The 21,238-nt window shown below is 38.9% G+C and overlaps 1 protein-coding gene across 1 annotated transcript in view; it reads right to left on the bottom strand.

Moving 5' to 3' along the window:
- HFM1 (helicase for meiosis 1) overlaps positions 1 to 21,238 on the bottom strand; it is a 98,079-nt gene that overhangs the window by 15,050 nt on the left and 61,791 nt on the right. The window contains exons 20-35 of the mRNA XM_054980361.1: positions 21,142 to 21,233; positions 20,118 to 20,224; positions 16,871 to 16,918; positions 16,536 to 16,633; positions 16,298 to 16,429; positions 15,716 to 15,801; positions 14,467 to 14,550; positions 11,194 to 11,351; positions 11,001 to 11,104; positions 10,060 to 10,197; positions 6,830 to 6,925; positions 6,260 to 6,378; positions 2,573 to 2,655; positions 2,328 to 2,431; positions 923 to 1,159; positions 291 to 396 (exon numbers count right to left, since the gene is read on the bottom strand). Coding sequence (XP_054836336.1) covers positions 291 to 396; positions 923 to 1,159; positions 2,328 to 2,431; positions 2,573 to 2,655; positions 6,260 to 6,378; positions 6,830 to 6,925; positions 10,060 to 10,197; positions 11,001 to 11,104; positions 11,194 to 11,351; positions 14,467 to 14,550; positions 15,716 to 15,801; positions 16,298 to 16,429; positions 16,536 to 16,633; positions 16,871 to 16,918; positions 20,118 to 20,224; positions 21,142 to 21,233 — 1,792 coding nt within the window. The remainder of the gene's footprint in view (positions 1 to 290; positions 397 to 922; positions 1,160 to 2,327; positions 2,432 to 2,572; positions 2,656 to 6,259; positions 6,379 to 6,829; positions 6,926 to 10,059; positions 10,198 to 11,000; positions 11,105 to 11,193; positions 11,352 to 14,466; positions 14,551 to 15,715; positions 15,802 to 16,297; positions 16,430 to 16,535; positions 16,634 to 16,870; positions 16,919 to 20,117; positions 20,225 to 21,141; positions 21,234 to 21,238) is intronic.

Genomic DNA, 21,238 nt, shown 5'->3' with positions numbered 1-21,238 from the left:
TGTATACATATACATATTAGTACATGTATACAGCACTTATTTTACTCAATCCAAGTATGGTTGTTGTCACATGAACTATCTCATTTCTTCAAAATTTAGTACTTCCTCAACTTTTAGGATTTTTCTTTTTACTTCCTTATATTAAACCTAATATAAAATAATTCTATTAACACTCAAAGTTTTAAATGCCTACTGTTCCAGCAATGAGCTTTCCAACATGCAGGTGAAATATCAGCCACGTAGAATATACAATGCATGGTTTGTATGTACTATCACTACATTATATTTACCTTTTCAAATGCGCACCTGGGTATTTCCTCTGTGTATCACGGAAAAGGGATTTAGTTTTTCCTGAGCTCTGAAGGTATGCGTTTATAGATCCCAGATGAGAAGGTTCTAAAATATTTTAAAAAAAACCAAAACATCTTGCAAGAGTTTAGAGGAATCCAAATACATTTCAAACATGTTCTTAAATATACCCGTTAAGGTTTTAGTATTCTTTTAAATCTACCACATACAATCCACACAAAAGTTAGGCAATCAGAGTTGAACCTAAGTTGTTTCTTTATCAGTATCAAACTCATGGGATCCAATTTCTACTCGTTTATATCCATAAATTCAATAGTTAATTCAGAAAGGGAGAGCAGTAGCTAAAACAGGCTTCATTGTTACAAGGGCCTGAGGATTTCAACCCCAGTTCAAATAGTCATCTTCTTTATGAGTGGGCACAACCAAATTACATTAAGCTGCAGAAACTGTGCTTTATCCTCCCCAGATTCAAAAGTGGTTCAAAGAGCCTTTTGTGTCTTTTGTACAGTGGGTTTGGGAAGAGCTTTTCTGCAGATGCTGGAACTGCGAATTCTGCACATATAACAGAAATGGTTTTCTAGAAACAGTGTATATTACAAGCAGGCTGCTTTACCTGAATTCTCTATATCATCAGTAAAATGGCTGGCATGTACTAAACTCTCATCATCATAATCATCCCAAACCTCATCTCCTAATTCAAAATTCACGTTCAAAGGTTCTGAAAACAGAGTGTTGCTTTTATCTGCATCAGTCAAGTTATTCATTAAAGATTTTTTGAAATCATTGTTTGAAATTATTTTCTGATGTCTCTTTTCATTTAAAGTTGCAGGTTGCTTGCTAACACAGAAACCTATAATTGAGCATAATACAGGTGAAACAATTAAATGACTTTTTAAAACTATCATAAAAAACTAGGGAATTTGTTTAGCACAAACTAGAAGAAAGTGCTATCTATTGTTTTCTCAACATAGTTTTTGGGGATAGGCACCCAGTATTTTAACAGGAAGTGGCATTATTTTAAATGTGAGCCACTTTACTCCACACTAAGGGTGTAAACCTGAAAAAGATTTGGGTTTCCCGCTTTGGGAAACCCTCCTCCCCCTACCATTGGGGAAAAAAGTGGTGGGGCAGGAAGTTTGAAAGCAAGCAGCACTTTTCCTGCTGTTTGCAACGCAAAAAGCTAGAAATGTGCTGCGGGTGTGGCTACTGCTGCTTTGCTGGAAGTTTCCCAAAGCAATACAAATCGCTTCAGAAAGCTTTGCTTCAGGATTCCTGAAATGGCTCAGCAATGCTTGGGCTGATTCGGGAATCCCGAATCTTTCCAAATTGGATCTGAATTGGGTTAAACACGCAAATTGGAAACCTGAAGTGCACATCCATACTCCACACCTAAACAGCATTTGGATTTTATGGATTGTTCAGTTATCCATCATTAATCTTAAACATTCAGATACACAAGACTGATTAAGAGAGTGATCCTAAAATTAGGAGAAGTTTAGCATACTGAAATATATCACAAACTGTTGTGAGCTGGGTGTCTAGTTACTGTGAATTTATTATTGAATAAAAAATAAAAATCACGCAATATCTTTTAGCAAGTTTGATGGAAACAGAACAAAACAGTGTTCAAGCTTCCAAGTTCTGCACAGCTCTTCAACAGGCAAGATGCTAAGGAGGAAAAAAATATTTCAGATCATGATTTTGAGGCCACTTGTTTGTAAGATATGTTGCAGGCTTGGTTAAATTGTCCTGAGTGGTGCTGGTAAGTGTACACTTGGCATGATCACCAGAGTACTGAAGTTTCCTCCCCATCATCAACATCAACAGGGGATGTTCCAGATACTACAGTTGGGGGGAATGATGGAGGCTATGGATGACAGAGCAATAATACCCTTCATTTTAACATAAGTCACTCACTGATTCAATTCTCCAACTAAAATCAAAAAGGCTTAAAATCAGTTAATTTCAGTTTGACTGAGTCCAGGGGGAATAAACCTCAAATATCATTAGCAACTTACCAGTATCCTTGAAACCTTCAGCTTGCAGCTGAACTCTTCCAAGAACATCAGGTTTGTTTCCCTCATCTAATAATGGACGTTCCAAATGTGGTGTATATTCTGACCTTCATTAAAATGAACATCATCACCAGAAAGTTCCAAATTAAAACTAATTTTATATTAAAAACAAGATCACCTATGTTGAAACCAGAGGTAACAAGAAAATTGGATGATAAGTAATTGCCATTGTTTTGGTAGTACTGTACCTTGGCAATCTTGGAAGTAATGATTTAGGAGTATAACCAAATTGTTTAAGCTGCACATTCTGAGATTTATCTGACAGATGCATCTAAAAGACAGATAAATTACAGATTATTACAATGCACACATATGATGAAATAAGTTTGGTATGTATATAGAAATCAAACTCAAAAATGATTAATTCTGGCACTTTGTCAGGAATGGAAAAGTTACATATAAACAACATTGTGAAGGATTTGGACTGCTTTCAGCTTAACTTTTTAGTAAGAAGCCACTGTTTAACTGACCAAGTTCCCCTTGCCCCCAATGTTTTCTGGGTAACTGTTCATACTAAAAAGTATGCCTGCATTCTTACAGATACATCTCGATGCTGTTAATTTACCCCAGATGCAAGTTCTCTTGTCACTCAGAGGGAGTCCAGAATTTAATTGAAAAGTTTTAGCCCTCAAGGTTAAAGAAACATTCCTTTTAATTATCTTAACTGGGTTCAGCCTGGATTCTAAAGGGAGGATGAGTCATGAGGATGAGGCTTGCAGCTGCTGCAGAATTTCATACCTTGCGGGGCCAGCTCAAGGGGGGCAGGGCAAAGGCACAGAGACATCAAGTGGACTTAAAAGGCCACAACTTTATTGATTACAGCTTGGGAGTCTTGGTGCAGCATGGGGCACAAACCGAAGCATTACCTGACTTGCTTGCCAGCCAATGACCCCCTCAATCAACATGCTGGGGGGGGGCACCATAGGGTGACAGCTAATGGGATTCCACATGGGCATAAGCCTCAGTGTAGATCCCCTGCCACCTGAATCTGTGCCAAATGTTCAAACTGCCAGCCCTAATGTTGTGACAAAATTGGACTCAGTTATTACAGAAACTGCACACTACAACCCATGAAACAGCCAACTGCATGCATGCCACTAATGGCACTGATGCCCCAGAACCCAGGCTGAGGAAGGGATGGGTGGGATGTTGCCTGAAAACAATTGTGCCGGAAGCCCAGCAATTTAAACCCTGCCAACAGATCTGACTGGAGACTGAGCTCTCCAGATCCGCTCACAGAGCACCCCGCCCCCCCAGGGCCTGGCCAGCCCTTCACCAATTGGTTGGCTGGGAAATTTGAACTGACTGGCTCCTGTGCGATCATGAGGGAGCCCGCCCAGGCCCATACAAGATGGCGGCTGTCCTGCACTGCACCTGTTCCCTGCAGCCCGCAAATTAAGGCCCCAGTTGAGTCTGGCACTAGGAAGTTGGCATGATTGCTTAACTGTGATTTGTTAATTTGTCTGCCCTCGCTGTTGGCAAAGCGGAATAAAAGTTGATCCCATCTAACTTTTTTATTCTTGTGATAGCCCTGGATATGACTACTGATTGCTCCACAGTGCCTTGCAGTGAGCTGGGACATGGCTGCTATGATCTTCAACTGGGAGAGATAAGGGTTGGCTCTATCTTTGACCTCGCTATACCTTTGGAAATCACATTAGTGTTTTGCCTGCTACTGATCTTTTTATCAGGTACATTTAGAGTTCTGGATTTTTGGCTTTCTTATTTTATTTTTTATGCACACGCATTCTAGCTTGTATACTTTAATTATTGCTTAATAAAGACTATATATGTTTTATTTGTATGGTGATAACTCATTATTGGCTTCAATCTAATAAGATGGCCAATCTGCTTACTGCTATTGTTAAAATGTCTTGGCTGGGATTCAGCTTTGGAGGTCTCATAGGTTGGGTCTGGGTAAGTCTGAGACTTGGTTCCCCAATCTCAGTATTAAGACTTAGTTGGAGAACTGGTGGCAGCCCTACTGGTCAAAGGACAGGTGAAACCTTGCTTTGGCTTCCCTTTTTCCCCATGTTATGAGAAGTGTTTTTATATGATTAAAAATGTGCAGCTTAAAAAAATGAATTAAATGAATCAATTTAATCAGTGACTTCTTAGAGCTGTGCAAGAATCTCAGCAAGTCCAGGCTTGCTATAAACTGTAAGTTTGTTAACCACATTTTATTTCCTATTACCAATTTTCCAAGTCATTCTTTGTGGGGAGAAAAGTCCTACAGCAAGAGAAGAGCTGTACCAAATCCATATGTGCCTAATTCTATCAAGAGGAGACTGATCATTATGAAACATTAAAGAAAAATATAGGTTTCTAAAAAATATTTTAATCCCAAATTTGCTAACATGAAGACAAGACGTCTTAATTCTGTCAAAATATTAATTCTACTGTTTGTTTGTCTGTCTGTCTGTCTCTCTCATAACCACATACACATATTCATACAAGTATTCATGTATCAATTTAGTTATTGCCTCTCTACCATCATCTCAGTTCCCTATTCAGTCAAACTTTGCATACCCCATACAACTTAAATCAATTTGCTACAGAAAAGCTCCACATTTCCAAAGAATTCCATGGCAGCTAGATCTACTAATTCCAAACAAAAAATAAGCAGGGGAGAGAAGGGGGAGAGACCCTACAAAGTACTAGAAAGTTATGTTTAAAGGAATCCAGTAAAAAGATTACAATTCAGGCACCAACAGACAAAGCTCATATATGTCATTGACATTCACAACATATCTATACAGTGAGGTTGGAGCCAAGCCAACCATCCTCCAAGGAGCCTTCCTCCAGCCTAAGGAGACTTCCTCCATCTTAAGTGGCTTTTCCTCCAACAGAAGAGCCACTTAAGTTAGAAGTTAGGCTCCAAAGTTTAACCAAAAGTAAAGGTGGGGTGTAAGTATTTTAATAAATAAAATATTAAAATAAATATTGAAATATGAATAAATATATACACTTCCAAATATAAGTAGTGTTGTGATCTAGGAGATTTTTTCATATATCACTATTTATTATTTATTTCACATATCACGATTGATGTCACTATTTTCAAAGGTGACACGATCAAAACAATTCTGACTAATTTTCAGTAAATCATTATCTATATTGTTAGCTAGCATCTACATTCTTCTGTATGTCCTACCCTTACCCTTGGCTCCAACCTCACTGTATAGATATGTTGTGAAGGGAGTAGACTGGATTATTTCCTTGGGTTTTTATCCTTCCACTGAGTGGAAGGATAAGGATAGGACATATATGAAAACAGTCTTATTGGAGTATTTAGGGTTGATTTTGGAATGTTAACATTTTTAGAATAGTTATTTGTTTACAATGCTTTGTTTTTAACACAACTCAAATATGTATTAAAATGTTTGATCTATGCTATTTATCAATATCTCCATTATTATATATGCATTATATTCACGTGTTGTACTTACTCAATCATCAATCTACACATGTGAATTTCATTGACATATACGTACTCCATCTTTTAGTGTTTGGATGTACCTCCTTTAATATTTATTTTTATACATAGACATTCTGGGAGTCTGTATTCCCCCCCTCCCCACAATTTGATCTATTTATTCCAGCCTTTTGCCCCAATTCTAAAGAAATCTGCTTTGAAGTAAGTTGTAATGATTTCAGTCAAAATTACTTCTAACTAATTATGCATGGGATAATTTCTATTATCCTGCTATTTTTCTAGAACTATTCTTAATCATTTTATACTATTTTGCCTCTCTGGCTATTTATTTACAATAAAGATTTGACTTGTGTGCCCACATTTCACTAACAAAATGCATCTGCAAATACACAATTTAGTAGTAAAAGTGCAGGAACAAAGTATTCCTGCAGTTGTATACCTTTAATCGTTTGACCGGAGGAACAGCAGATACAGCATCCCGGTTCCTCAAATCAGCAAGATACGAAGAAAAATTAGACTCTTTCCTCAAGTCAGATTTCTTTGAAACTCCAATTTTACCTTAAAAAGATAAAAATTTCATTTAAAATGTGTTACCTAATACACACAGATACAATCATAAATGCATTCGGATCATGCATCACGCTGTTCATACAAAGAGGAAACTTTATGTACTTCACAAATATGGTTTTCATGTTTAAAAGCAATATAGTGCAATATACTATGGAAGCTACAGACCTAATTATTTTCCCAGTGACATGCTCTACATGGATAATCCTGTCCCCTCATATGCTTCTTTCCTTCTCCTGTATGTCCTGTTCCATATGCAGATTTCCTTCCAACAACTCCCCCTCCCCTCACATTTAATGGTGCATGTTTGAAAAACTACCTATATTTCTATCTGTAGGGAGTAGATTGGATTATTTCCTTGGGTTTTTAAAAAATTACATTTCCATAAGTAAGTAGGCCATTCCTTCAAAAACAAAGGTTACCAAAATGGGATGAAACTCACAGCAGTCATGTCCACATATTTCTTTATTTTTACAGTGATGGTTGCATTTTCTGTTCCCATATTTTATGTTGAGGATCTCTCGGTTACAAGTGGCTCCTAAATAAATAACATGTTTTTAAGAAAAGTTATTTTTATTGATATTCTTTAGGTTTCATGTGGAAGAAAGAAATTATGCTTGTTGATATTTGCTCCTCACTCACCAGTTATGCATTCTTAAGTTACGCTATTTATGTGAACACATGATTATATGCTTTAATTATTGGTCTATCAAGGTCAATACTATTCACTCAGTTTGGCAATATCTAATCTGGATTTCAGGCAATGGTCTTCCACGTCACCTACTACTTGATCCTTTTAAACTGCAGATGCCAACGATTGAACCTGAGGACTTCTGCATGCAAGAGAGTTCTCAGACTTACTCAGGGGCCAGTTTATGGCACGGGGCAGAGGCAGGATGATGCTCCCCCATTTCCCCCCTTTTCCTCAGTGGCTATTCTCACTGCCCAGAAATGCATGGAGAGCCTTGGGAGCTGTCTCTTCCACCTGTGCCAGAGCAGCCAGGGCAGCACATTAAGGGGCTTTTGGTCAGTTTCCAGTTTTTGTCACGCTGTCCTGAGGAGGCAGAAGCAGAGCTGGCCGGAGTTTGGAATGACCCACAGACATGCTGGGGACCCAGTCTGCTCTGACTTCCTCACCCTCCCTTTTTTCTCTGTTGGAGCACACAGGTACAGGGCAATTCTGCTGTTACTGGTTAATTGCTTTATTATAACTTTTCTGTTGGTGGTTTTGGGCATTGGATTGGATCCATTTAGGGGAAGACAGCATGAGTGCCATCTCACCCCATTTTGGGGGTCCCCTTAAGGGATCTTGTGGGGAACCCACTCAGGGACATGACCAGTTTGAGGACCCTTATTTGGCTTCACTCCCAGATAGCAGCGGAACCATATACTGGCTCGCATCCAGGTGGGATTACATCACTTACCATCCCGTGGTTGGCTTCCGACAGGCTGGGAAGGGATACTATCGGACAGCAGGCAAGTCATCCAGTGCTATGCTATATAACTGAGCTGTAGCCCCATCTCCATAGGCACAGCCACATCCACAATAATTTCAATTATTATTTTAAAAAGTGAATGTGTGAAACAACTGCCTGCTATAATGTCAGTCAGTTACCTAACATAAAAGTGATAAACCTATTGCAAACTTAGGGAGAAATGTGAATTCTTTATTCTCCGGCGGCTGGCCTGCGCCTGCGCAGTCCCCATGTGTGGAGGCACAGAAGAACGAAGATGAACAACCTGTTCTTAAGCATCATTTAAATTAAGAACATTTAATTCAGGACCAGGATATCGATTTCTTGTTTTTTAATTTGTTATTCATTTTAATGATTTATCCTGACTCTCCAAAAAAAGGGTTAAAACAATTAAAAGCAATAAGAGAGCCACAACAGAGGAATCTCTAAGAGCTTGCTCACCCCAGAAGCAGGGTTGCCATCTCCAGGACAGGAAATTCCTGAAGATTTGTGGCTGAAGCCTGGGAATGGTTTTTAAACACAAAGAGGCCTCAGAGGGGTATATTGTCATAGAGTCCACCATTTTCCACCACTGCCATTTTCTCCAGGCAAACTGACATCTGTAGCCTGGGGATCAGCTGTAATTCAATGAGATCTCCAGGCCCAACCTGGAGGTGCCAACCCTATGCCACAATCTAAGATATGCTGAAAATGTTTGATTATCTTGTAATAAAAGAACTTTGAGCTAGGTCTAGTCTACTGAGATAAAGGGGTGCATTCAGAATGAGATTACCTGCACGTTCTTTTCCTTGTATTCAACATCTTAGTAATTAATTTACACACTACACAACTGCATATATGGGTGTAACACCCTATAGCAAATTGTACCCAGTGATGGCGCTCAGATTAGTGATTCTGCATCAAATACATATTTGCAAAGATATGCTTGTTTGCCACACTTTATATGTTTTAAAATACACTAAAAATGTGTAAAGATGTCCTTATACATAACAGAAAAGTGTTTAGTATATCTTTATATATTTATGACATGTATTTAATGTATATGTTGATTTTGATTTCTGATCCTGGATCGTCAAAATACATACATACATACATACATACATACATACATACATACATACATACATAATAGAAAAGTAGAAGTGTTATAAATCTTTGCCCTGTTTATTTGAGCTAACACACTGGTCTCATGTTTATATTATAGGAACAAAACACAGCCCAATATTTAGGCTGCTTCTATAAGAAGATGATTCCTTGTGGGGTGCTCACTGCCACCGTGAATATAGCTACATCAACACAAGACAACAGAGCATCTGCTCAAGGGAGGTTCTCATGGTTTCCTTAGGTCTGCCCTTGCTCCCATCATTCCCTCTGCTCACATGCTGTTGGGAAGCTTCTTGGTTTTTAAAAACTTGGTATTTGCTATATTGCTATAGCTTTAGAAGGCTATAGCAATATAGCAATCATTTTTATTTTTTAAAGAGTGCCATTAGCTCTTGCAATTTTAATAAAAAGGTGCTAGCCAGGTGGCCACTGTGTCTGTGCTCTTGCCAGGACTTTCTAGTGATAACTGGTAAGGTAGAAGCGCTCATCATTGCACCTGTTCATCCTAGCCCAGCTGGAGGTGAGGCTGGCTGGTCAGCACACAGAGATTTCCTCCAGCTCTTTAAGCATCCAAGTGGAACTCTCAGTACCGGTACAAATTTTTCTCAAGATTCCATACACACCCCTCCCAGACCCTCTCTTTCTTTTCTACTTTTCAGCTCTTGCTTTCTCTTTCCTTCCAAGTACCTGCCAAGTATGGCTCTGCTGAGATGCCACAACTTTTCTTCTTTCTGTCCAGAAGACACTGGGAGTTAAGCAGAGTGTGCACAAGGTTGGGGGGAGAGGCGTGGCCAGGTGACCCCCCCCCCCGGAACTGATTTTAAAAAGGCAAAAAGACCTCAATCGGTGGGGAGAATGAGGCGTCTTGGAAAATGGCATTGATGTGAATGGAGAAATCTGAAAATCAGCACCTTCCCATCCTTATGGTGACTAAATATGCATTTAGTACAATCTTTCAGGAAAAAATACAGCAAGGAAAGAGAAATACGGAAGGGAATTGATGAAAATATTGAGTGAAAGCTCCCAGGATGGAGCAGGACGGAGAAAATCATCCATGTAGAAGCAGCCTTAGCAGAGATTTGGGAACTCTTACCTTTATTAATCCTTGCTGCTGGCAAGCTATCAGATGAACATTCATCTTCTAAATTTCCATGTGTACTGAACATTTTGTTTCCATACCTCTTAGGTCCAATGTAAACAGCTTTAAATTTTTGCTGAATATCTAGCCCAACTTTTACAGAAAAATGCAAGTATTCAATTTTACAAATATTTCTGCATTATTTATCAAATGTATCCCATTTCCCCATGAAGCATAAATAGTTGAACATAACGAGCATAATTATAACTGGAAATGAATTTTAAACATGAAGTACTAGAAGTAAGTTGAAGTACAGGTTTCAACATTCAGAAGAAATTTTTGATTAACTTTTTATTTTCTTTCTTCCCACTGTCAAACTTCCACAAACTTTATATTGAAGGCCTACATAATGAAATGTATTTTATACCCCTAAAAAGGTTGTGTGAAACATTTTTTTTGTTCTTAAAGCTTCATTTAATTTTTCATATACTTTACCAGAATAGCCATCATCCAAAATATAGCATTTGCAGTAAAATACTGTGTGTGTTGAATGTGGAGTGAATGAGTGGGTTTGGAAGCCAATTTAAGAAGTTATCAAAATATTTATTCTCACTGCCAAGATTTGATAAGCACTTCTGTTTAAATAATAGGTTTCATTTTCTTATCTACAGGAAACATAGGTTTTGCACTGATGAAATTGGAAATGAATAAATAACATACATTCATGTATATACATATAATGCAATACAGATCAACACTTACTTCAAAATTAATATTTTTATTTTACTTTTAGTAAAGTAAGCGCTTGTAATCATGCTTATATTGAAGTAATTCCCACCATATTCAATGAACTGGATCCCTGAGTACTAGGGATTTCAGCCTAAAGCAAGAGCATCTCAGTTTAAGCAATTAGCAGCGCTGGGTTTAGGAGGACATAATCACTTAAATTACCTTACCATATTCAGAACTGATTAGATTAATGGTAAGCTCCTCAGATTTAACAGCTCTTCTTACTTCAACCTTTTTAGTCCAATTTCCAATTTTTAGCATAGCAGAATCCCTGCAAAGTAGATCAAGTATCTATATACTAACATTAAATAGACACAAATGGAGAATTTAAAAAAATTCAACATGATTGAAAATACTTACGTAATCTTTTGCTTAAAAACCACCTGATCATCATCATCTCCTATTATTAAAGTTACATGGTGATAATCCGGAGCAGTTCTCTTTATCTGCAGCTGCTCAAAGTTGGTTAATATGACTGACACTAAGATTTCAGCTACTGTTTCGCTATATTTTGGCAACTTGAAAAATAAAAATGAATGTTACGAAAACAAATAACAAAATATACCTTAGTTTTTCACATGTTATATGGTGAATTCACTTATAGATGAATTCACTGGATATTCATGGGGTACATAGACAATGTCATATAATATATACTAGAATTAGCAGAACTCCTGGGTAAAGTCACCGATTTCCACTCCTAGGATAACATAGTCTCATTAAACTGTTTACTTCTCCACATTATTTGCAGTGTTTAGATACACAACACAACAAACTGCCTATTCCTGTCAGCAGGTTCACTTTTGGAGAAAACTGGAGCTCTCCCACAATAGCTGCTGCCTTCCAGTTCTGAGTACAATTCAAAGGACTTTCATCTTTAACATCTGGGCCGTTTCTAGATGGCTTACCTTCTGCTGCTCCATGCCACAACGTCGCGGCTTGTCCTGGGGCGAACGCGAAATATCGCGCGAGTTTTGTGCGACGTTGCGCAAAACTTGCGTGAGAAAATGCAATATTTTGCATTTTCCCCAGCACGAGCCGCGACGTTGCGGCATGGAGCGGCAGAAGGTAAGCCATCTGGAAACGGCCCTGGAACAGTTTAGGTCCAAAGTACCTAAAGGATCATTGCCTCCCATATCAATTGGCCAGAGCAACACAAAGATAAATGGATGGAGCTGTCCATCACCAGGAACCTGCCTTGATAGACAAAGACTTGTTAGAACACCTTTTCAGCTACCACAACCAACTCAAAGGACTCCTAGCCCTAGACTGTAGAGCTGGCATCAAAACTGAAACTGTTTCTGTTCCAGAAGGCCTTTGGATTAATTTTCTGATGGGTGGTGCTTTTTACTTCTTTTATTGTTAGCACATTAGTTTTAAATATTTTAATTTGTTTTTAAATTATCAGCTATTTTGGAGGCCCCAGATGGGGTCAAAAGACAACATATTTATTAACTAAACATATAAAGAATAACTCCTAAAGCATGCCAAGTGGTTGACTATTCAGATAGATCGGGGGCCCCCAATTTTTTTGAGTCTGTAGGCATTATTGGAATTTTTACAAAGGGTTGTGGCACCACCCCAAAAGGGCTACCACAGGAAGTGGGTGTGACTTCAAAATGCCAGAGTATGCATAACTCTGATAACTTTGATAAAATGCCAGAGTATTCATAACTCTGATAGAAGCTCTACAACATGAGAGCCAACATACTATAGTGATTAGACTGTTGAATTAGGATCTGGAACACCCAGGTTTGAAATGTTAATCTGCCACCCAGCCAGTCACATACTAATAATGTAACCTACCTCACAGGGCTGTTGTCAGGATAAAATGGAGAAGGGGAGAAAGTTGTAAGTCACTTTAGGGTTCCACTGGGGATAAAATTGGGGCATAAATGAAGTAAATAAACATTTTGGGCAATGGTCTTGGGAAGTGCTGTTCAACAGGACACCAAGCCCGCGGCTTGCTGGTGAGCTATAAGCTCTTCCTGTGTAACACAGGCTTTCCAAAATGATAACTTCAGTAAAAGTTCCAGTTAGGTGCATTAAGGGTCTCAGCTGTATGGTCCAATCCTGTTTAGTCAAATGCAAATCCCACTATATTTTTTAGTATATCATTTCAGTTTTGGATAAGTAAGCCACATTTGTATATAAAGCTGCTAACAGCATTACCATAAATATCAAAAACTTATACCAAGTCTGCACCATGATATATTGTTATGAAGATTATACAATAAATCCTCACAAAAGTAGTTTGCATTGGCATATATAATGGGGACAAGCCCAAGAAGATAATGAGATCTCTCTCACTCTCACACACACATAATTACACACACATACAAAGGAATCCCGGGGGGGGGGGAGAACACACACTCACAGGAAGCCTATGTAGATGTGAGTGTGTGAAAAAGAGGGATTAAAAAAACACAATGAAAAAACTCAAGGGGGAATCTCTCTCTCTTACACACACAAATGTACACTCAAGACTGGGAATTTAAAAAAAACAAGCACACAGAGGAAACACGGGGTAAGAGGAAGAAATAAAAATGCACAGAGACAGAAGGAGAGATAAACCCATATGAAACATGCTCAAGGCAGGGGGAGGAGTGGGGGTGAGAAAGAGAGGAAATAAGGGTTTCTGCTGTCTCTTTGGTGCATGGCTTTCCTCATACTTCTGCCAAGTTCCTGCTCCCCTATTGGCTTGCTTTTCTCTTGTGATCCCTACCCCATTCATGATAGCAACCCCACAAAAGTGATCTTCTTTCATTCCCAGTGGAACCCAGGAAGAGAGCAGGCCAACTTGCACTTGAGGAAGAGACCTCTCATCCCCAGCAGCAACAGCAGCAGCTTAGCCAGTTTGCATAGCAGAGGGAAGGGCTTTTTGCTCATTCCCAGCAGCAGTGGATTAGATGGGCCACTGATGTAATCCAGCAGGGCTCCTTTTATTCTTTTTTATTATCCTTTATTCCTGGATTATTTCTATACTATCCTTTGTGTGATTATAATGTTACAACCATGAAAAGAGTATCCAGAGATAACTAAAAAAGAAGAAAGGGCAAAGGACAATGGTACAGACACAGTTTTAAACAGATAATAACTTCTTAGGCTTATTTTGTTCATTTATAACAAGAAAACCTTGGGTGTCTATTTTGGCCCCTTTGCCCTTGATTCCTATGCAGGCACCATAAGGCTATAGATGATTCGCTTGAGCGCCTTATTCAGGAAACAAACATGGTTACTTTGTAAACATTGTGTAAGAAAAAGGTTTTTTTGGTTTTTAAAATTAAATAACCAATCTTTGTGAAACATAAGGCTGGAATCCAAAGGTTCCCTCTGAAAATGAAACTTGTTTTCTGCACAGAGAGGAAATATTTTGCACCTTGTGTTGTAATATTGCAAAGAGAAGTTAAATTAAATCCAAAGGTGTTCTTCTATTTTTTATAACACTATATGAACTGTTATATAAGTCCTTGCACAAGATCTTATAGAGGTGCTTTCAGAAGAGTACTGGTGATGTCAGCTTTACTTCTGCTCATGGCTCCACAGAAATAAGCTGTTCTCCTAGAAGGTTTTTCTCCCATTACAACTATGGGGGAAGATCACAAAAGCAGGGAACTGGAACAAAGAATTTACCTGTTCTACAGTAAGTTCATATTTTGGAAGATGAGCTATGGATTCTTTAATTTGATTTCCAAAAGGAGGATGCCTATTCAAAATCTGCAGATGAGAATTCATATTAATTCATAGATTGCTTTAATTTGCAAACACCCTAATAAAACACAGTATCAATTCACAAAAGATACTATCAATATGTTAACGAAATTATCATTGTTAGCATTTCCTCTGAATCTACCCAAATGCTAAGTTTGGGACAATCTAGTATCTGTCAGCTGACCTATAACCAAATGTCATAAATTACCTAAATCACAACTATGTTTTCACACTAAAAACAACTGTGATTCAGAGTTCATATGATCTTGTAATGCACTATGCCCAGTGAAAATGCATATTAAATAAATAAATGATTAACAACAACCATCCCTATTCAGTCTGTTATGAGATCATGCTACCCACTTATTCTCCCTCACCCCATGGTCTGGCATCATTATTACTTTCCTCTTCTGCTAATTATGTCAATTTTAATTGTTGCATATAATAAAAATTAAAAATAAATTGTAAAACAATATTTATTGTAACACCCGCTGTAGATTTCACCCATTCTTCATTACGGGCTCTATTTTTCCTTACAATCCAGACATCCTTAGTACAGATATCTTCAATATTTCAAGAACCTGCTATGTGCATGGGAAACCACTTTTATATGTGGCTATAAAACTATACCCCATTATGCTGGCTATATATAAGGAATACATGTAATTCTCAATGTGGCCAAATCTGTAGATACTTAAGCCTAGAGATTGGCGCCATTAACAGACAAGACATCTCTTTCTACAAACTGGAAGACTGGGAGCAGATAAAGGTAGGGTGGGAGGTGAGTGGGAAGAAGCAAAGAAAGCAGGAAAGGGGGAGATGTTAGGGGAGCTTTCAGGTAATGGAAAAAGGAAATCAGGGGAAGGGGAAAACAAGATTCCCCCAATAAGTCTTCGCAGGCCCCCTGCTTGTACTACATATTAGCCACATTTTTAAGTATTGCTTAGATGACACAGTATATTTCCTTTGTACAGAATGCTAAGAATATATGTCTTTTTAAAAAGTAAAAATTGAGGTTTCATTATTTGGCTTCCTGACCTATCTTCTGGATGCCCAGCACTACCTATATGCCTAGTACAGAAAATGGCAATTTCAAAATAAACATGAATCAGTATTATAGATTAGTACTTTTAATACAACTATAAAATAGGCAAATTCAAAGAACAAATACCAATTCAAGTTCCCTTGCATTTGTATCTTCAATTTTTTTAAAAGACGTCAGCCCTGCATTCACCATTACATTTGACAATGTCACACCTGTTGAAAATTGCACGCTGTTAGTTGATATGTTCTTATTACTAGCATTTCTTTAAAAACTTTAACTTCTTCACAAATGACAAGTAAATATAAAATATGAGCACACATTTCTCTTAAACTAGGTATGAAGAGGCCTCTCCCCAACCTCTCTCTTAAAATACTGTCATGATTTCCTTTTCTTAAATTCTATTTCCTAAAAGAATAGTTCTACTTACATAAAGTTTACACAACCCAAACAATTCCTGCGCTGCAGCACATGCACTGATGCCCCTACCTTTTCCCTGCTTCTTATGTATGTTGGTGACTACTCTAGGAAGTCACCTCTCTATTGAAAGTAGCTTTTTTGGAGAGTTAAGAGTATCAATGAGAACAAATCTCTGGTGAGCATGCAGAAGCTTCTCTGTTAACCCTCTGGATTCTACTTCAATTGTCTGAAAAAAAAAACCCCATACAACTTAATTGCAGAAGATACTTTATATTTAATTGTGATACTTACCAATTTTTTCCAGTTGTTTGGATACATACAATGAGTTTTCCCACAGTCTACATCTGAAGCACTTTGCTAAAATCAAAGAGTTTAATAATACAAGGAAGTTGTTTTGCTGGGTGGCCAGAAATTCAGATAACCCTACATGAGAGAAAGAAAAATTAACATGTAAATTGCTGCCCCCCAAAGGTTTGGAATAGAAATTATTATTAAATAGTTCAAACATAGTAATTAAATTTTACCATACATTTTGTAATTCTTATGCCATTTCTGAAAATCTTGCCTATGTCTTGTGTCAATGTGAAATCTTGTATGGGAATGCATCCTAGCTGTGCCTGAATAAGACTAAAAAAAAATACTGAATTCTTCAAAATGTCAAAAACATTAGAATGCAAACTACAAATATGATATTCAGGAGTGCTACTGAGAAAAAAAATAAATGTCAGAACAGAAGCCATAGAATAAAGGGTGTGAAGAAAGGATCCAAGAATGAAGTTACCAACATCTTTATCATACTGTTAAATGGCAGCAGCCAGGACTTTTACTTCAATGTAAAAAATGATAATAGGACAAAATACTTACCAGTTCACCTTCATTTCTCTTGTTTTTATTTTTCCATCCATTGGATATCTGCATAGAAAAACCATATTTGATTTCATTTGGGCTGGAACACCACATGCAGTATAAGTTCCAAGGGGAAATGAAGAGATTTATGGATTCAAATGTGACTAATTTCCTACATGGAAAATACATGCAGATTACCCATGATTATCATTGCATATATTATTTTGTTGCATTATATTTGAAGTTATTCTTAACTAATGTTCTTAGATTGCTTGCAGGGCTTACAATCCACCAATACACTAGGGGCCAAACCCTCATGGCCTGACTTTCTACCTGGAACTGAAAAGACAATGGGAATACCAAGCATCCTACAGATCGCAATACATGACCAGTATGCTACCTTTATCATTGTTAGTCGCAAGCTGTACAGGCCTGTCCCTAGAAGAAAATTCCATCAAAATAAGTAGAATTATTTTTAAAATTCCACTATCCACATGGGTTAGATGCCTTCAGCTGTCTGTAGCAACTGTTAGTTCTGATAAATGCTATAATCCACCTCTGTTAATCTCATACCTTGAAAACCCTATGATGAGACAATCCAAAATGAAAGAAGATATAGTGCTGGAAAACAGGACCCCCCAGGTTGGATGGCATTCAATTGGCCACTGGGGAAGAGCGAAGAACAAGTACGAATAGTCTTGTTGTTCTTAATGATGGGACTGGATTAAAGCTGAAAGGACATCCAGTTGCTGATATGAATAGATGCAAAAGGAATGCCCAAAGTATGAACATGGAATAATAGGAACATGGAATGTGAGAAGTATGAAGCCAGGTAAGCTAGAAATTGTAAAACAAGAAATGGAACGTTTAAACATTGCAATCCTGGGTGTGAGTGAACTAATGTGGACTGACGGAGGACATTTTCAGTCAGGAAACCACGAAATATTTTACTGTGGAGACAACAAACTCAAAAGAAACGGTGCAAGACATAGCGCAAGCAGTCAAGAGCTACAATGCAACATCTGACCATTTATATCAATCAAAAATTCTCTGATAATATAACCAAGTTTATGCCCCAACTACAGATGGTAAAAAGGAAAAAATCAAAAAAATTTATGCATATGTCCAGGAAGAAATTGATCATACATCTAAAGAAGATATGCTGATAAGCATAGATGACTGGAACACAAAAGTAGGAAACAAAGCAGAATCAAACATGGTTGGAAAATTTGGACTAGGATCACAAAATGAAGCAGGAGAGCAACTCAATGACCTCTTAATTGCTAGCACTTGCTTCAGGCAACCAAAAAAGACAATTGTATATGTGGAAGTCACCGGGTGGCTAATACAGGAACCAAATAGATTACATAATTGGAAGCAGAAGATGGAGAAACTCTATTCTCTCTGCTAAAACAAGACCAGGAGCTGATTGTAGTATAGATCATAAATTGCTAATATTAAAAATTAGAATAAAGCTGAAGAGAAACACAAACCATGCAATCCTAAATGAAGGGGTGGAAAGCGCACAGGAAAAGAACTAAGACTTGCACAGGTGTAAATGGCACTTATGTGGACGTAATCCTTTTTTTGCTGGAAGCTGCCCGAGACGTGCTACCACGCTGGGTCACCACCGGCGGGTATGCTTGGCGGCCAGCTGGACACAGAAGAGCAGCACAAGCTCCCGTGTTGCAGGAGGCAGAGCAAGAGACAAGTTATTAGGCTTCCTAAGCTGCCCCAGGCCCATGAATGCCCCCTGCAGTGGCGGCAAGTTATGTCATGAAAAAAGGAGGCATAGCCCATAGGCACCCAACTGAATGGGAAATCTCAAGCCACCCTCCCGGTGCCCAGCCCCAGCCATGTGGCCCAAACAGGGCATAGGATGGCAGCTACCACAGGAACCAATCCGTGTGCACTTTGGAGGTGGGCGAGCTTCCCTCCTCATGCCCAATCAGCTGCCCAGGCACCCTATATAACCTCCGACTGCACTGCCAATACTCAGGTAAGTAGGAAGGGGGCCAGAGGCTCTGCCCGGCAGCCCCCTGCCGCAGGGACTTTGTGCACAAGGCAGGAGAGTGGGTACTCATGGTGGTGGACCACGAATGCACTTGGGGGACTTAGTGGAAAATTGGGAGCACTTTGCACTCACTCAAGGGAAGAAGAGCAAAGTCCAGAATGTCTGACTAACAACAACCACCCAAGTCCCCTTGCAGGTTGTCTGACTGGAGTCCCAGCTCGGGAAGGGGCAGGGGAGCACTGACAGGTATGAAGGAGCTGGAGTGGCAGCTAGTCTGGCTCGCGGATCTGTGCCAGCTGCTCCCCCACCTGAACCCTCCCGAACACCAACCTCTGCAGGTGAGGCTCACCAGTGGGAGGGGCGGCGGCAGCACCCGCCTGCACAGAGACAGTGGCCCAGAAAACTACTCTTGATGCAGCCATTGGGGGTGCCAGCTACCCATTTGGGGGCTCTATTCAGACTCCCTTAGTCGTGGCCCCTCCCAGCAGAGGAGATATTCTCTCTGAGTATTCATAACTCCCTGTTGCTGGACAATGATCAGCCCCTTGACTTTCTCCCTCACAGGACAAGACCATCCCAATGGAAAGCACTTTCTCGCCAGAGGGTCATACATCATCTGGTTGTGAGCTGCACCTGTGACACTGGAGCTGCTGCTGCTTCCAACCATGGATACCCTCCCAGAACACTGCAGATTAGGCTTGGCCTTGGCCGTGGACCAGGCTGGGTCACTTGCAACACATGTATCTGTTTCTTTTGCAGGCAGGTTGCAACTCATCTGGGAGACCAAGGAGCATGGCTGTTCCAGCCTCCAGTGATCCTCTGCGAGTGTCATTCAGGTCCAGCCCAGGGAGCAGTTTCCCAAGGCAGGTCACGTCTCAACCTCGCCCCTGTGAGCGTAGGACAGGGGATGGATTTTGCAGCTCTGACTGCTGCATGAACTTCCGGAGAGGCATGTGGGGGGGGGGACATTATACCCTGCCAAGGATGTCTTTCTGGGGACCAAGATCAAGATAATCCAAACTATGGTATTCCCCATTACTATGTATGGATGTGAAAGTTAGACAATGAAGAATACTGACAGGAAGAAAAATGATTCATTTGAAATGTGGTGCTGGAGGAGAGTTTTGCGGCTACCTTGAACAGCCAAAAAGACAAATAAGTAAGTTCGAGATTAAATCTGTATGAGGATAGCAACAGCCTTTAATTAAAATAATGCTTTATTATAAAATAATCTGGTATGTCAATTTGTACCTTATGCTTATCCTGTTCTTGTCTTTATTCAAAGTATTCAGTATTTTTTTCTCATTTGTTCTTAACTTGATATCTGAAAATTCATTACAGCTTGATATCAATGTGACCTGCAATAATTTGTTTCATTAGTTTTAAATTCTTCTATCTTAGCCTTTTCCAAAATATTTTAATACTATTTTAAGCACCTGCATTAGAATTATCTAGTCACTTTGACGTAGCTGTTTAAAAATGTGTGATGCTTCCAATTCACTTGTTCCAACAGTATAAGAATAGTAGCATTACTTATGTTACCTCATGAACAGGGGACTAGACAGGAGATCAAAATATACTGAATTAGAAGACTTAAAATGTCACAAGCATTTAAGGCAATAGCTCCCTGTGAAGGTAGGCGATACGGTGGTCATGCAAAACTAAAAGACTCTTCTGTGCTGCTTCTCATAATGTTTGCAATGGTCCACTGATCAGGAACAGCTTATTATATGGTGTTGGGTTCTACAGGAAACCAGGAAGCAGGAAGAGCATTTACTGAACATAGCTCTTCTTGCAGTTCTCTGGATTCAGTCCAATATGTTTTGTGACATATGCCCCTGCCAGCTCACCATTTCTAGCAAGAAGGGATTCAAGTGACTGCTCAGTGGCATGACTAGAGTTGTAGAAGTGCACACATATCCTGTGTATAAGAATTTTTTTTTAAAAGGGGAAAGGACCTGTAAGACGAAAAATACACCCTTGCTGAAATTATTGTTATGGCTGATTTTAAGGGGTTTTCATGGGACATGCTGCAATATCTGGATTAAGGAGTTCCATCCATTTGACAAATGCAAACAAGAACTATGTATAAAATATTATGCCATGGCAATATCTAAGTATGAAAGGTGACACATATAATGTGACCAGTACTATATGTATCTCTCATTATGGATTTATAAACCTTTCATAACTCACAAAACTATAAAATAAAAGAAGGTATCAATTCAATCATAAGTTGAAATATATTCATAGTTTATTTGAATAATGAAATTACCAGTTCAGATAAAGTCTCTGTTCCATTAATCATGAAACACTTTTTCAAGGTATCAAACGCAATGTAATACCAAGCCATTAGTCTCCCAGTTTCTATA

The sequence above is a fragment of the Eublepharis macularius genome, chromosome 5 (genome assembly GCF_028583425.1).
Source record: "Eublepharis macularius isolate TG4126 chromosome 5, MPM_Emac_v1.0, whole genome shotgun sequence".
Taxonomy (NCBI): domain Eukaryota; kingdom Metazoa; phylum Chordata; class Lepidosauria; order Squamata; family Eublepharidae; genus Eublepharis; species Eublepharis macularius.
Note: the sequence above shows the minus strand (reverse complement) of the source record. Positions and strands in the feature narration are given on the sequence as shown.